Raw genomic sequence first — 15602 nt, 5'->3', positions numbered from 1 at the left:
AGCCTTCCTCTCAGTGTCCGCCAGAGTGAGCTCGGACCCTGCATCTATCTCAAAGCCGATAGCTCTGGCTCTGGCACCATCCTTTGTCTCTTCGGAGCGGGGACGGTCTTCGGAGCTGGAGAGATCTGCTTTTGAGGTGATGAGGAGTGTGCTGTCACAATCTGCAGCCCCTGCCAGTGGTACAAGCACCCCCCCCCGGGCTCCCATTTCGGTCTCAGTCCCTACTCTCTCCAGAGACAGCAGAGACCCACAGCCTCAGGAGCCACCGGCTGGTGGCCCCCACTGTTCTGGGGCATCTCCAGAAGGTCCCTTTGAGGAGCCCCTGCAGAAGAGAGTATGCAAGAGGAAGCATATTGACTCCCAGGATGAGTCTCTGACATTGGACACTGACCTCGATGAGTCGGAGGGGAGGGGTCCCCTAAGTCATCCTCTGATGATGTCTCCTTTGTGGACATTCTAGAGATTCTTAAACAGAGGTGCGACTGACCCACTGTCAACCCTTCTAATGAGGAGTCAGTGTACCTGAAGGCTTTCGGATCTCAACTCTCTGCCTCTTGGGTGTCTCCACCTTTCGACGAGCTAATGGATCTGGTTAGTCGGAAGGTGTGGGATACTCTCGATGCCGTGGAGACAATACCTAGAAGACCAAATAAGTTCCTGTCTGCCTCCCCTGGATTCTTGTCTAAGGGCGTTCCCATAGATGCCATGGTGGTGGCGGCAGCCACAAAGAAGGAGTTGGCGGAGACTTCTTCCTCTGTACATCCACCAAACAAGGAGTCTCGACAGATGGACAGATTTGGGAAGCGCGTATTTAGTTCAGCGGCCTTTGCACTTCGATCCCTGAACTATCTTACCCATTTCACGAGGTTGCAGAGGGATCTCCTCAAGGAGTTAGGAGATTCCATACAGGGTGCTTGTCCTGAGGGAGTCCCGGATAGGATCTCTGCTCAGTTGTCCACCATAGATTCCATGATTAACTCCTCCATGTGGCTCATATCTCATGCGGCTGATAGAGCGAGCAGAGCAGCGGGTTCAGGAGTTGCCCTTAGGCGCCACTCCTGGATGCGCTTGTGTAATTTTGCAGAGCTGTTCAAGTCCACCTTCACCAACACCCCATTTGATGGCTTCTCCTTGTTTGGTACCAAGGTGAAACATACACTCACTCGCTGTGAACAGGAAGGAAAGACTCTCTCTGCCGTGGGAGTCCATTTTACTGTCCCCTCTCGACCATACCTCAAAGGTCAAAGGGGAGGTAAGATGTGGTTCAAAAAGTCCCAGAGGGCCTTTCCAGACACAGAGTGAATCCTCCTCCAGAGGCAGAGGAGGAGTAAATGTTAGATGTTGCCCTAGAGGCAGGGGCAGTCCACAATACCAGCAAGGCCATGGTTCCTTTCAAGGGTGGCCTTATCAGCGCTCCTGATGTGGGGCCCGACTGCATTTCTCTGGGGCCAGTCAGGGGTCGCATCTCTTTTTTATCCAGAAGCCTGGCTAAATTTAACCCAAGACAAGTGGGTACAAAGAGTCGTTACCAGAGGATATATCATACCCTTTTCCCTTCCACTGTTTGTTCACAAAAAGATCCCAGATGTTCCACCCAATCACAGTGATCAGGTAACCGTGGAGATCAACAAGTTGCTCTTTAAAAGAGTCACCCAGCCCGTGCCAGCAGACCAGATAGGATCCGGAACTTACTCCAGGTTTTTTTTAGTTCCAAAATGAACCGGAGACTGGAGGTCAATATTGGACCTCAGCAGATTAAACAAATCCATGAAAAAGGACAAGTTTTGGATGGTAACACTGCAGTCGATACTCCCGTTGTTAGGAAAGACTATTGGATGTGCTCTAGATCTCATAGATGCCTACTACCATATAAAAATGGACACGGTGTCAAGGGGGTATCTGCGCTTCCGGTTGGGAGCCAGCCATTATCAGTTTTGTGCTGTGCCCTTTGGTCTCACCACAGCCCTCAGGGTGTTCATCAAATGCATGACAGTAGTGACAGCTCATCTGAGAAGTCGGGGATTCCAGGTGTTTCCATATTTGGATGGCTGACTCCTGACCACCCCCCACCGGGCATCTACTTCTCCAAAACAGGGACATCACCATCCAGCTTTGTACTCAACTAGGGATCTCCATAAATTAGGAAAAATCTGCATTACTGCCCTCGCAATCTGTGATTTTTATAGGTGCAGAGGTAGACATAGTGGATATGACAGTTCGTCTTCCCGCCGAAAGAGCACAAAACCTCATTTCACAAGTTCAGTGACTTCTCCTACGTTGGAAGGTCAAAGCAAAGTGGATTCTTCAACGTCTTGGAACGATGACCTCAACCATTCTGTTAATACCTCTAGCCAGGTTGCATATGAGAATCCTTCAATGGCTTCTGTTCTCCCAGTGGTCGTTCCAATACCTACCGCTGAATCACTCTATTCTGCTGACAGAATTATGCAAAAAGGACCTTCGTTGGTGAATAGCCTCCAACAATTTGTTCACAGGTGCTCCCTTTGTACTTGCCCAACCCGTTGCTACTGTGACCACGGATTCCCCCCAGGTTGGGTGGGGGAGCATTATCTGGGAAGGACTGTTCACGGCACATGGCAAGAACATGAGGCTCATCTGCATATCAATGTTCTGGAGATGAGAGCGGTGCTTTTGGCATTGCAAGCACTTCAGGACCTTCTTCCTCCAGGGACAATTGCGATGCAATCGGACAACATGTCAGTTGTGTGGTATATCAACAAACAGGGTGGTACCAGATGTTACCCACTCTGTCGAGAGGCCATGTGAGTTTGGGAATGGACGATTTCTTCCCAATGCTTTCTGGTAGCAATGCACATTCTGGGGACAACCAACGTGATAGCTGACAAGCTGAGCCGGGCAATCCTGCTGCCCCACGAGTGGTCTCTGAAATGCAAAGTAGTGGAACAGATTTTCCTAAAATGGGGACAACATTGCTGCTACCTTTTTGCCAGTCCAGTCAATGCCAAGTGCAGCAGTTATTTTTCCCTAATTCCCCCTCCGGGGGAAGCACCCAGAGACGCTCTGGTACACGATTGGTTCACGGGACTTCTCTATGCCTTCCCTCCTTTTCCTCTCATCTCCAAAGTGATACAAAAAGCCAACCGACTGGGAAGCAAGTTGATCCTCATTGCCCGTTACTGGCCTCGTCAAGTCTGGTTTCCCTTCCTCGAGCCTCTTCTGGGCGATCCTTGGATCCTGGACCCAGTTCCAGATCTACTGACCCACATGTTGGGTTCGCTGCACCCCTCTCTCCACACCCTCAAATTGACAGCTTGGCTGATCCAGTTCCATCTCTAGTCAGGCTTCATGATGTTTCATCGTCAGTGTCCCATATTCTTTTATCCTCACACAGACCATCAACCAGAAGGCTGAATGACAGTAAGTGGAAAAGGTTTTATATTTGGGCACAGAAAATGAATGTGGATCCTTACACCGCTCCTGTTCCCATAATTCTGGAATTCCTCTCGGAGCTTTTTCAGCAGGGATCTGCCGCAGCCACCATCACAGTACAATTGGCGGCTATTTCACATTTTTATTTGGGATCTCCAAATGTTAACCTTATGTCGCATAAGTTATGTAAAACCTTCTTGAGAGGAGCCACCTTGCTGAGACCACCTTTACAGGAACCTGTGGCTTCTTGGGACTTAAATTTTGTGTTGTCCAAACTAACATCCCCTCCTTTTGAACCGTCTCATTCAGCTTCCTTAAAGTATTTGTCTTGGAAGACCGTGTTTTTGGTAGCTATTACATCAGACAGACATGTTTCTGAGTTACATGCTTTGTCTATATTAAACTACCTTATTTAGCTTTTCATAAAGACAGGGTTTCTTTATGTACCAGTCCTTCATTTGTCCCCAAAGTTTGTTCTTCTGCCACATTGAACCAGTCCATTGAACTCCCAGTCGTCTTTCCCAATCATAGCCATGCAGTGGAATACCGTTTTCACCAGTTGGATGTTCACAGACAGCTGCATTTCTATTTGCAATGGACCAAAGAATTTCGGAAGTCAGACCAATTGTTCATTTCCTTTCCCGATTCCAGATTGGGTTTGACAGTTTCTAAGGTGACATTGTCTAACTGGATTTAGAATTGCATAGCTTTCATCTACAGCTCGGGGGGGCAGACCCTTACCTCATAGGATCAAAGCTCACTGTACCAGGTCTCTGTCTACCTCTGCAGCTTTCCAAGCCAGGGTACCAGTTGGTCATATCTGTGCGGCAGCTACGTGGGCTACCCCTCACACCTTTATTACTCATTATAAGTTGGATTTGGCTTCTAGGGGTAAGAGCATCCTTTGGCTCCACGGTGCTCAGGAGTATCTTACAATGAGCCACCCAAGAATTAGGCGCTAGGGACGCTGTCCCATATGTAAAAATGAAGGTGAGATTGGGCTACCTAACATAAAGAAGTTATGTACTCACCATAACATTCCATGTTGGTAGTCCATCTCACCCTTCATTTTTACCAACCCACCCTCCTGCCCCCATCCTGGAAGATCTGGAGTTAATATTATAAATTTCTTGGTTGGCGACCCTTTAGTATTGGCTTGTTGGTTGAGTGTTTCTTTCTATCTCTTTCCATTGCTAGTGAGCAGCAAACAAGATCTGGGGGTTGCACTGATGCACCATGGGATACCTGCTTAGCCATGAGCCAACAAGAAGTCTTCGAGCTTGAAAATCGGCCGGCCGAGTTGGAGCAGGGGATCGGCTCCAAACCCATATTTAAAAATGAAAGGTGAGATGGACTACCAACATGGAACATTATGGTGAGTACATAACTTTTTTTTTTTTCTCCTTGCCCCACTTACTTTTTCCAAAGGACTAGCTATTGTAACTGTATTGCACCCTTGTGCAAGTAAAACTTCTGTTTGTCAGCTGGTATTATTTATGACTATTTTTCTGCTTGCGGATGTTTTTTGTGCACTAGTATCCTTCAGTAATAGTATTCTCCAAGTCCTGCTGTAGACCTGCAGTTTTCCAGTAGTATATTTTATCTACGGCTTGATTCTGGACTGATGTGCTGTCACCAGTTGCACTCTTGATAATAGTCGGTCAGACTTCAAGTAAGGAACCACCTGATGACTGAAGAGTGCTAGTTAGTAACTTCTGAAATTCCACTCTATGCAGCATGGCTCTGTGTGTTAATTTTATTGCTAGTTAATGTTGACCAGCAGCAAAATTGCCCTGCAGTTTAAAGCTCCGAAGTGGACAAAGATGCCTCTCCTTGCACTCCTTGTAGTCCTTCAAATCCACCCAGCACATTTGTATGCTTTCGAGCCAAACCTTATTTTTTTCACACTGCTGATGAAATTCTGAAACAAGATGCAGTACGAGTACATAATCTTTAGAAAAACAGTCAGCTGTAGCTCACCCCCCAGCCATTACTGCAGGCTGGTGTCCGGGGTCCCAGTTCTTTAGCATCATCTGTAGCTGTATTTGGCATAGCGGAGTGGCACGTGCTGTTGAGCTTACAGATCAGACCTGTGGTTCTAAAAGAAATTTTTTTGTTAACTAATCGCCTAACCATCCCCAGCCAGTATCTTTTGCCGTGCAGTAAGGACAAGATGTACAGTTAAATCCAAGACTGATGAATGGTACGTGCTGTTTAGGTACACTGCTACAAATGGTAACCACAGTTGTAAACTGTAACAGCAGCAGACATAAGCAAGTTAAATAAAATTAAAATCCTCCACTGCATGTGACCCCTTCCCTTGATACCCTTCCCCACTAAAGCATGCGGGAAAATTTGTGATGGTCTGATGAGACCAAGGTTGAACTTTCTGGCCACAATTCCAAAAGGTACATTTGGTGCAAAAACAGCACTTAGCATCACCAAATGAACACCATCCCCACAGTGAAGCATGGTGGTGGCAGTATCATGCTTTGGGGTTGCTTTTCTTCAGCTGGAACTTGGGCTTTAGTCAAGGTGGAGGGAATTATGAACAGTTCCAAATACCAGTCAGGTTTGGCCCAAAGCCTTCAGGCATCTGCTAGAAAGCTGAAGATGAAGAGGAATTTCACCTTTCAACATGACAATGACCCCAAACATACATCCAAATCAACAAGAATGGCTTCACCAGAAGAAAAGTAAAGTTTTGGACTGGTCCAGCCAGAGCCCAGACCTAAATCTAATAGAAAATATGTGGGGTGACCTGAAGAGAGCTGTGCTCAAGAGATGCCCTCACAATCTGACAGATTTAGAGCACTTTTGGAAGGAAGAGTGAGCAAATATTGCCAAGTCAAGATGTGCCATGCTGAGACTCCTACCCAAGAAGACTGAATGCTGCAGTTAAACTAATACTTTGTTGAAGCACCTTTTGATTTAAAGGTGTGCACACACAACAAAGTATTAGTTTAAGGGTGTGCACACTTATGCAACCAGCGTATTGTACATTTTTTATTTTTGTATTTTTCCCCCTAACATATTTGTTTGTTTTTCAATTGAATTGTACAGGTTTTAGGTCACATTAAAGGTGGGGAAAAGTTTTGAAATGACTTATTGTGGTCTCATTTTTTATATCACAAAAACCTGGCATTTTAACAGGGGGTGTGTAAACTTTTTATATCCACTGTATGTGCGTGCCTTCCATATGGTTTGTGTGTATGCACCTACAAAAGCTTTAATGGTAACAAGTATATCAAAATAAAAACTCTGTAATGGTTTCCCTACTTCATAGCTTGAAAATGTTGCAAGTTGCGGTAAGTCTTTTGATTTTGATCGTCAGAGACAGCAGCATGTATTTATACCTTGGTCAAAAAGAGGCAACTGCATTACTGTAAGGATACCAGTCTCCACAAGGAAAGCCTACCAGCCATTTTGTTTTTAAGGGTATAAAGACATAGGAATTGAGGAATGGTATGTTTACATATGAGCTGTGAAATTGGATGTCTTGAAAGGGCTTTTCATGTCATCTCATAAATTGAATGCTGTGTTAGCAGCTTCATTTTAGTGTTTATTCTGTATGTTTGTGCCTTAGCTATATAGCCTTTGTTCTCTGTCTTCTTAAATTGTAAAGTAGTTATAACTCTGAGGTTGTTTCTGGTATCGTGTTACTTAGTACGTAGTAAGGAAAGTGATTCTTTGAACAGTTTCTCCATCTTTTTTTTGTCTCCCTCGTTTTTAGTGTTCTGGTCACTGAGTATTTGGAACTCTGACCTTCTAGTTTCATTTATCACTAAAGTTGCTGAAGTACACGACAGCTTCTCACATGTGTGATGCAGATTTTTGCATCGGGTACCTTTTTCTGCCTTCCTGCTGTCCCAAAGTTATTGCTTTTTGGGGGTGGGCGTCCATGCATTCCACAGCAGAGAGAACTGCAAGAGAAAATGGAAGGGATGGTAGTCTTTCACTGATCTATATGTTTACGACTTTAAGGTTCTGGATTGGTCCTGTCCAGAAAGCTACTTAAAGACATTTTTGCTACCCAGACTTATTGTGGCATCATTCTTTCGTACAATATCTGATGTAGGACCCTGTTTTGGAGATCCATGGTGAATACCCCAGATAACACTTTGTGCTGTACCCTGTTGCACTGTAATAATTAACTGTGCTCAAAACAATTTTAGAAGTGGATATTGTGGTCTTTTGCAAATGTGGTAATCTTCCTGTCGTGTCATGGTTACAGGGATGACGAGTATGCATTTACAAAGTAAAGTGGTAGGTTACTATACTTGATAGAGACTTCATTTGAGACTAGTGCTTGTTGGCATGTTTTTTTTATTTTATTTTTTTTGTTTGAGGGGGAGGAGACCATTCTAATGCCGGGGGTTTTCAGGCGTTAGCAATGATTGATGCAGTGAAAAGTAACAAAACAGTTTCATCTTTTGTGCCTGTTCTCATTTAATGTTTTATTTTTATGTTTTCCTTCAGGTTGTACTAGCTTTGCCATATGATACTCCAGTTCCTGGTTATCGAAACAACACTGTCAACACCATGAGACTTTGGTCTGCTAAAGCACCAAACGAATTTAACTTGAAGGACTGTAAGTGTTGACCTGTATTAATGCAAAAAATTAATTACTTCCCCAGAGTGGGTATATATAGGGGAGACATCATATGTAAATGTATGTAATTAACTTTTGATTTAAAGAAATATAGTGAGATAGATGGATTTTTATGTTCCTAAATTTTTTGTGGGCCTACTTAAGCTTTCATTCTTAATGCAGTATACTAAACCATTGCTGAGTGTAGAAAAGCTTTGTGGCTTCTTGGTCAAATTTGTCAAGCTTGTTAAATATATCTGATGGCACCAGCTCTTTTATAATTAATAAATGATTAAGAGTGCAGTGACCGAAATCAGTGGCCATTAGGTTTGCAAGTCAACCAAAATGTCTCTCTTTCTCATTCCTAGATATTTGATAAACCTTAGTGCAGCAAATTGAAATAGAGGTTTTTGGTTTAAAAAATGTGTACTATAACATCATAATTTAATAATCCCTCATCAAACCCATGTCCTAATCCCATTAGGTAATGTAGTCACTTCTTGTAAACTGCTGTTTTTTAACAAGAAACATCTTTGTTTATGTCATAAGTGCTAATTTAATAATCATTAGTTTTATATACATGAAAATAAACCATACTAAAGTAATTTATTTTCAAATATTATACATTATTTATAATCTATCCAGTCATTGTCAGTTAAACATTACATAGCTCTTTCAAACCTTGCCTTCTTTTAAATGTCATTCCTCCTCTGCGTGTATTGTTCCCACAATCCTCTCTTTTTTTCTAGGTAATTTGCTCTTGCCCTTTTCTAAACATCCCATTTCCAGTTGTTTTATCTCTGTTACTATATTCAGTACTTTTATTACACTTTACTTAGACTTTGATTTCCATTTTCCAGTAATTGCTTTTTTGGCAGCCACCATAATTAAACTCAGCAAGGCCGTACTATGTCTAGGCAATTCCGATTCTGTATCATAGCTCAAAAAATCATTTCCTTAGTCATACCAATTTGCTCACCCAGTATTTCTGATAGAGAAAACTAATGAATTAAAGGACCACAGCCATAACACACAGGAACTGTGTGATAGTAAATGCTTTCGTTCTTTAATTAAAACAGAACTTCATCAGAATACAAATTGAACATTAAACCAAAAACTTAAACTTAATTGGCCAACAATGAGGAAGTAACATGACGTATAAGGTAAGTGAGGGAAAACCTTTTAAATTTGCCCTATTTCCCACTGTTGTGCGATCTCGGAGTTGGTATATATATTTAAGGTGATATGGGGGGGGTGCAGCCTCCCACCTTGGTTGGTTTTATTCATGATGATGTCCTTCAAGGATGCATATAACTGTTCTTCTAAGTCTGTGCCCAGTCCTCAGATGATCTTCTGATGATATACAGACAATACAGACCATCCAGAGGCTCCTTTTTCTCCACCAGAGGAGCATTTACCACAACATAGGCCTTTAGCTATACCCTCCAGTTCTTCCTGTTGTGGATGATGCATTTAATCCTAAGGCAGTAACACCCTCAGTTAAAAACCCCTCTCCCCTGAAAGGAATCCCAGGTCCTAGAGAGATGGGGTACATTGAACTGTCAGTTTCATATGATCCAATACCAGAGTTTATGCTTGATCAGTTAACTAGAAACTGTCCTCTGATGATTCTTTAGATAAGAAATATGTTCTGGCACAGTTATAAGAAGCATGCATGGTTGAAAGAACAGGTCTTATGGATAAGGTCAGTTTATTTGGTTCTCCTGCTCAACAGGTACTGAAGAAAATGGAAAGACTCCTCTAAAACTCAGAGAGGCAGACACAACTACTACCACTGCAACAGGACAATCACAGTGACTAAAGTTAGCCTTATTTTCAAAAACTGGCTATATATCACAAGAGACAAGTGGATTTTGCAAACTATAAACCTACCACCAAATCAAAAGACAGAAGCTCTAAAACAAATAGCTCAATTAGCAAAAGTATTGGCTGGTAACTAGATCTCAAGGAGGCATACCTGCCTGCGCCCATACGACCAAATTGCAGAAGATACCCTCAGATTTCTTTGCAGATCAGAGCATTATCAATTCTCAGCATTGCCCTTTTATATCCATACCTGGACTGACTGCCTGATGCAAGCGGACAACAAAACAAGCTAACAGAAGACTTACAAAGAGTCATTTGCTTACTACAAGCCTGAAAGAACTTGGTCTCAACACACACACACAGCTTAGAAAAGAAAATACCCATTCCATCCATGCCTGAAGAGTTCTCCTATGGTGGGTGGGGCATGCCAGCAGTCACCAGGTTTGCCCCTTCCACACACAGCATTCAAGCCAGCCCAAACCATCACAACCCTCAGACACCGGGTGGGGGGCCCACATGCTGGACAAGTGCACAAGGCTTATGGACTCCAGATCACAGTTGATGAAAGGACAGACAACACCACAGTCATGTGGTACATCAACAAACAGGGAGGCACTCATTCATACCTCTATGCCGGATGGCACTGTCGTCATCACAAAAGAAAGAAATGCCACCACAAAAGACCTATTTCATCCCCCCTCAATCACACCAGCTCAAGAAATTCTGCACAGTGGACTCTCTATCCTTCAGTTGGAAGAAGGCCTGAGCATATATTCCCCACCTCTTCCTTTGATGCACAAGGTGCTATTGAAAAAAAGAGGGAGGGCCCAAGGATCATTTCTGATAGCTCAGATTGGCCAAGACAACATTGGTACCCATTACTGAGTGTGGACACTACCCTGATTCCTTTGATGTTAACTCACTATAACATCCAACTGCAAAATCTGACTGAAAAACTCTGACTGCCTGGAGACATTACATTACATAAGAGATCCAGATTTATCCCAAGGGGTAATTATCCTGTTATTTGAGGCCCACAGACCCTCAACAAGAAGGAACTATGGGAAAATGGAAAAAATTTCTTCTTTTTTTCATTTGAGAGAGGAGGGGGCAAAGAAGGTAGAGGAGACTGCAAACATCCTGAGTATTTGGCAGAGCTTTTCCATACAGGCCTGTCCTGCTTTCCTGCTGGCAGTTACCTCAGCAAGAAGTGTCCAACTAATCTAATCCTTTTATTTATGCCTAAGGGTATCAGAGTGTGTCTTAAAAAACCAGCAATCCACCCTACCTACTTTCCCCCCCACAGAACAGGGGGGGGGAAACTGCTGCATACTTTGGATGTACATAGACAGTTCTTCTGGTAGCATATGCACAAGGAAGGGGAAGGAAAGCAATTTCCAAACAAAATTGCATTCTACTATCCTACCATGGAAAGCAAAAAATTCCACAGAATTCCACAGAACATAAGGCCACAAGGGTTACAGCCACTACCACAGCTTTCAAGTGGCTACCTACCAAGGACATTATAGAGGCTGCTACTTGGACCTCATAACATACATTTGCCAAGCATTATACTTACCTTTTATACTCCTAGATCCGAGCAGGTTTGCCACTGCTGTTTGATGCATTCTTGAAGGACATAGTACAGTTTTGTACATACCATAATATCCAAGGGGCAACTGGGCTCTGGGGGCAAGAACACTGAGAGGAAAAAGGGCGCGGCTGATGCCTTTATACCGAAGAACTGCAGCTACAACCCATATTTGTAAGGACTGCAGATGCAATCCTGTTCGGACATCTACATTTATGGTAGGTACAAAACTGTACTTTGGCTGACTATGGCCATTCGATGGATTTATTTTCATAGAAGTTGTTCGGTAATGTTCCTATTTGAAGTTTACCATTCGGTGTTTAGCTGTTCACATTCTTTTAATTGCAGAAGCTAAACACAGACCCATTTTTATCAGGGAATGCAAATGCTTCCATTGCCCTGCTCATAAACTCCCAGTTTGCTCTGTACATTGCTTTCTCTGCATCAAGATCCATCAACAACAGTAGTATTTTCTTACATTCTGCTTACCTCTCTCACTGTTCTGTTAATGTTGTCAAATGTTTGCTTTCCCTCCACAAACCACAGTGATCCTTATCTAGCAATTTTGGCATCATCTTTGCCATTCTTTTAGCCATTATAGACATAAACACTTTATAATCATGGTTTAGGATTGAAATGGGCCTGTATGAAGCTGGATCTGATGGGTTTTTACCCTCTTAACAACCAGTACCGCTTTCTTCCAGGATGTTGCTGCTTCTCCTCCTGTTAAAATACTGCTAAACAAAAGCTTCCAGATCTTTATAATTTTTTTTTCTCCTAGCTTTCAGACTTCCACAGGAATGCCATCAATTCCCAGGGATTTTCCTGTGTATTTAAATTGCTATTGATGAGAATCAGTGAAATAACCCTGTCAATGGATTAAAACATGATGATGCTTGTGACGCCCGTGCCCTGGCCCAGCAGTCAAGGACCCAAATCCTCACCACTAACACCAGTGAGGGGCGTCTCATATAGGAGGAAAGGATAACAAATACACACAGTAAAGTGCAATTTCCCTTAAGAGCACACAGAGATCACAGTCAGTCCGGGACTGGTCGCTCCCTTGCTCTTCAGATCCCCAATAAGACTCCCCACTGGCGCAGCTATAGGGTCCAGCTGTCAGCCTAGTGGGCAAGCTAAAACCTCCAGCACCCTCTGTCCAACCAGTGCTTCATGTCCCTGCCCAAGTAGCTGACACACACACACACACACACACACACACACACACACACACACACACACACACACACACACACTCTTGAGAAGAGTTTATATAACCACACAGACACTCCTGGGGAAGGCTGGCACAGGTTCCCCAGCTGTGCCCCCTTTTCCTAGACTATACGGTAGTACCAGTTGCCACCACCCACTAATATTTATCAGCTACTCAAAGGTCCCTTAAAAGAGTGTCCAATTATTACTGGGCAATATTATTATCCAATTGGTAGTATAGCCCAGGGCTAAAGCTATTGGAGTGGCTTTGTACAATTTTACCAAAGACATGCAAGTACTCTAAAGAGCTTAAATTATCTCTGCAAAAACAACCACAGTTGAAAGGGTTTAGAAATATTTAATAACAAATAGTCAAAACAGAAATATTTAATAACAAATAGTCAAAACAGAAGGCAATACTTTTTACTACACAGTACTAGTCAAGAGTTCAGAGATCACAGAGAAATACTTAAAATAATTCAGTAGTACAGTGCTGACATCATAGAAAAACACTTAGAAATAGTCTAATCTTTCTAGTTTTTAGCTATTTCTAAGAGAAAACACAAGTCTAAGATAAACTTACATATAGAGCAAAACAGTGCTGATGAGTTGGATGGTCAAGACAAAAATGCTTAATGCTCTCTGATTCTCTCTGTTTTTAAAATTACATTCCTGGTTCACATTACATCATTCTTCACACTCCCCTGGGTTCCCAGGCTAGCAGAAACTACATTTACATTCTTTCCCTCTGGGCAGAAACCAGAGCAATATAGGACATTTATGCATGCAAATTCTGGCCATTAACTCTGGCCTTAAAACAATAGGCAGGATGGCTCACTCTAGACTTACTGGCTCCGAGTTTTAACATCAAAGGGTCACAACATGCTTTACTTGGTCAGTAGAGTGCACTGTTAATTTTTTTTCAGTTCCACATGTAGCACTATTTTTAGCATTTAAGACACAAGCCTGAGGGTTAAATTAATATTTACAGATGACAGAATTATCTCCAAAATTCTATCTGGCTAGGCTGGCAGCCTTCACCAATCTTAACCCAATCTTCACAATGCTATATATAGCCGTTCTGCTAGGTTGTGATAGTCATTTATGTCTCCACATTCCGGTATGTGCAGCAGTGGCGGCTGCTACTGCTGCTGTTTTTCTGTCCCTCCAGTTAATGGTTAGGTATTATTTACCTATGTTCCAATCATCCTTCTTGGTACTGTGCACATCTAAGTGCATCAGAAGCTTGATGACTAGAAAAAATTCTAGCTGATTGTGGTAACGACAAGTAAAGCATTCATTTTCCTTATTCCAGATTTTGCATTCTCCCCTGCTGTACAGTGATGCAGATGTTGGTGTACTTAAATTTCTGTGTAAAATGCAGTTATGGTACACTGAGTGGGTGTCTTACTGATGTAGCAGCATAGTCAGGAGTACAGATGGGTTGACATGGTGTTAGTTTTTTGAGTATGGTCAATTACCGAATGAGTTTGAGAGGATAAAAACAGGAAGAGGTACTATTTTATGTGGATATAGACAGTGCTTAGACTGATACTGTATAAAAGCAATAATTAAAGGTGGGACTGTTGCATGAATGATTGTATATGTAAAGACATACAAATTTTGGGTGGATAGTGACAGATCTGATCTTCTGATCCGACTCTGCCATTACTGTAGCTCGTGGCCACCTGAAAGCTCTTGAGCTCCTCCCTACCCACAATGCAACAACCATTGGCATACCCCAGATCTCGTTTGCCACGTTTGCATAATATACACGGTCATCTCAGCTCTCTAGCATTTTTTTCAGATAAGTGATTATTTCCTTGTTTTTTTCCTTGCTATCTACTTTTATTCTTACACATAGTGTATCTTTTTTTATATAGCATTGCTGGTATTTTAATACAATTTATTTTTCCCCCTTTTTAACCTTTCTCTCTACACCTTCAGCATACTCTTGCTTACAGTTGTTGATCCTATTTTCCTTCCTTGCCCATTTTTCCTTTTCTTTAGTAAAAAAAAAATCTTATTCACCTTTATGCTGTTCCTATCTACTTTAAAAGATGTCTGAAAAAGGCTCTTTGGGATTTAACAAGTGTAAGAAGTGTGGCCGTAAGCTTCCCCTATCAGATGCACATGAGCTGTGTGTGTCTTGTCTAGGCCCTGATCACCTGAACATAGACTGTTCTGTTTGTAAAAACTTCAACCCACAAGCGCTCACAGATTGTAAATGCAAGTTCATCTTAAAACGTTTACTACCTACAACTTTTTTGGAAGCAGTTACTGGGGCTCAACACCCTTACTTCTGAGGAGACTTCAAAAAAGTCCCCTAGACCGTCTGGTTCGTCCAATCTGTCGTTGACGGAACCTCCAAAAAAGAAACCTATTTTGGTTCCGAAGGCTTCAGTATTGAAACCGGCTCTTAGATCTCCAAAGATGACTTCAGATCCAAGTTCATCAGATCCAAAGCTTCTGCCAAGAACTCTGTATTCACCATCCATTGACCCGGTGCCATTTAGGGTCCCGTCTCCCTTGTTGGAGAGACTACATTCAAAATCCCCTTCTGTAGCTTTCTCTCACTCTTCCAGGAGTTTCACCAAAGCTGAAATGGATAGGATGAGGAGGAAATTTATCTTGGTGCAGATACATATGGGGGTTCTCTCTACTCCTGTCCTCTAGAGTCAGGAAGCCTTGGTCTGCTGTACCATTCCACTACCTGCTCCTTCTGCGATCTGGCACTCTGTTTTGGAGTTCTTAGAACTCAGTTTGCCAAGACTGTCTGGCTCATATCCAAGAATAGTTGTGTCTTCGGATCCAAGGATTTCTTTGAGTGCTTCAGCTCATCAGTGCTAGATGATAGATGATTCTTGGAGCTGTAGAGTCTCGGTCATTTCTGAGGTGTTGGAGTCAACTCTAAGTTTTCGGAGCCGTCTTTGCCCCTCTGAGCCTTGGCTTTGGACAGCTCGGCTCTGA

At 42.8% G+C, this 15602-nt stretch overlaps 1 protein-coding gene across 1 annotated transcript in view; it reads left to right on the top strand.

The window, feature by feature from the left end:
- The window catches only part of LOC122805677 (glycogen phosphorylase, muscle form), a 761024-nt gene that overhangs the window by 267737 nt on the left and 477685 nt on the right, over positions 1 to 15602 (top strand). The window contains exon 6 of the mRNA XM_044076012.1: positions 7891 to 8002. Within this exon, the coding sequence (XP_043931947.1) occupies positions 7891 to 8002 (112 nt within the window). The remainder of the gene's footprint in view (positions 1 to 7890; positions 8003 to 15602) is intronic.

Source organism: Protopterus annectens, chromosome 6.part1 (genome assembly GCF_019279795.1).
Source record: "Protopterus annectens isolate FY-2018-M chromosome 6.part1, PAN1.0, whole genome shotgun sequence".
Taxonomy (NCBI): domain Eukaryota; kingdom Metazoa; phylum Chordata; order Ceratodontiformes; family Protopteridae; genus Protopterus; species Protopterus annectens.
Note: the sequence above shows the minus strand (reverse complement) of the source record. Positions and strands in the feature narration are given on the sequence as shown.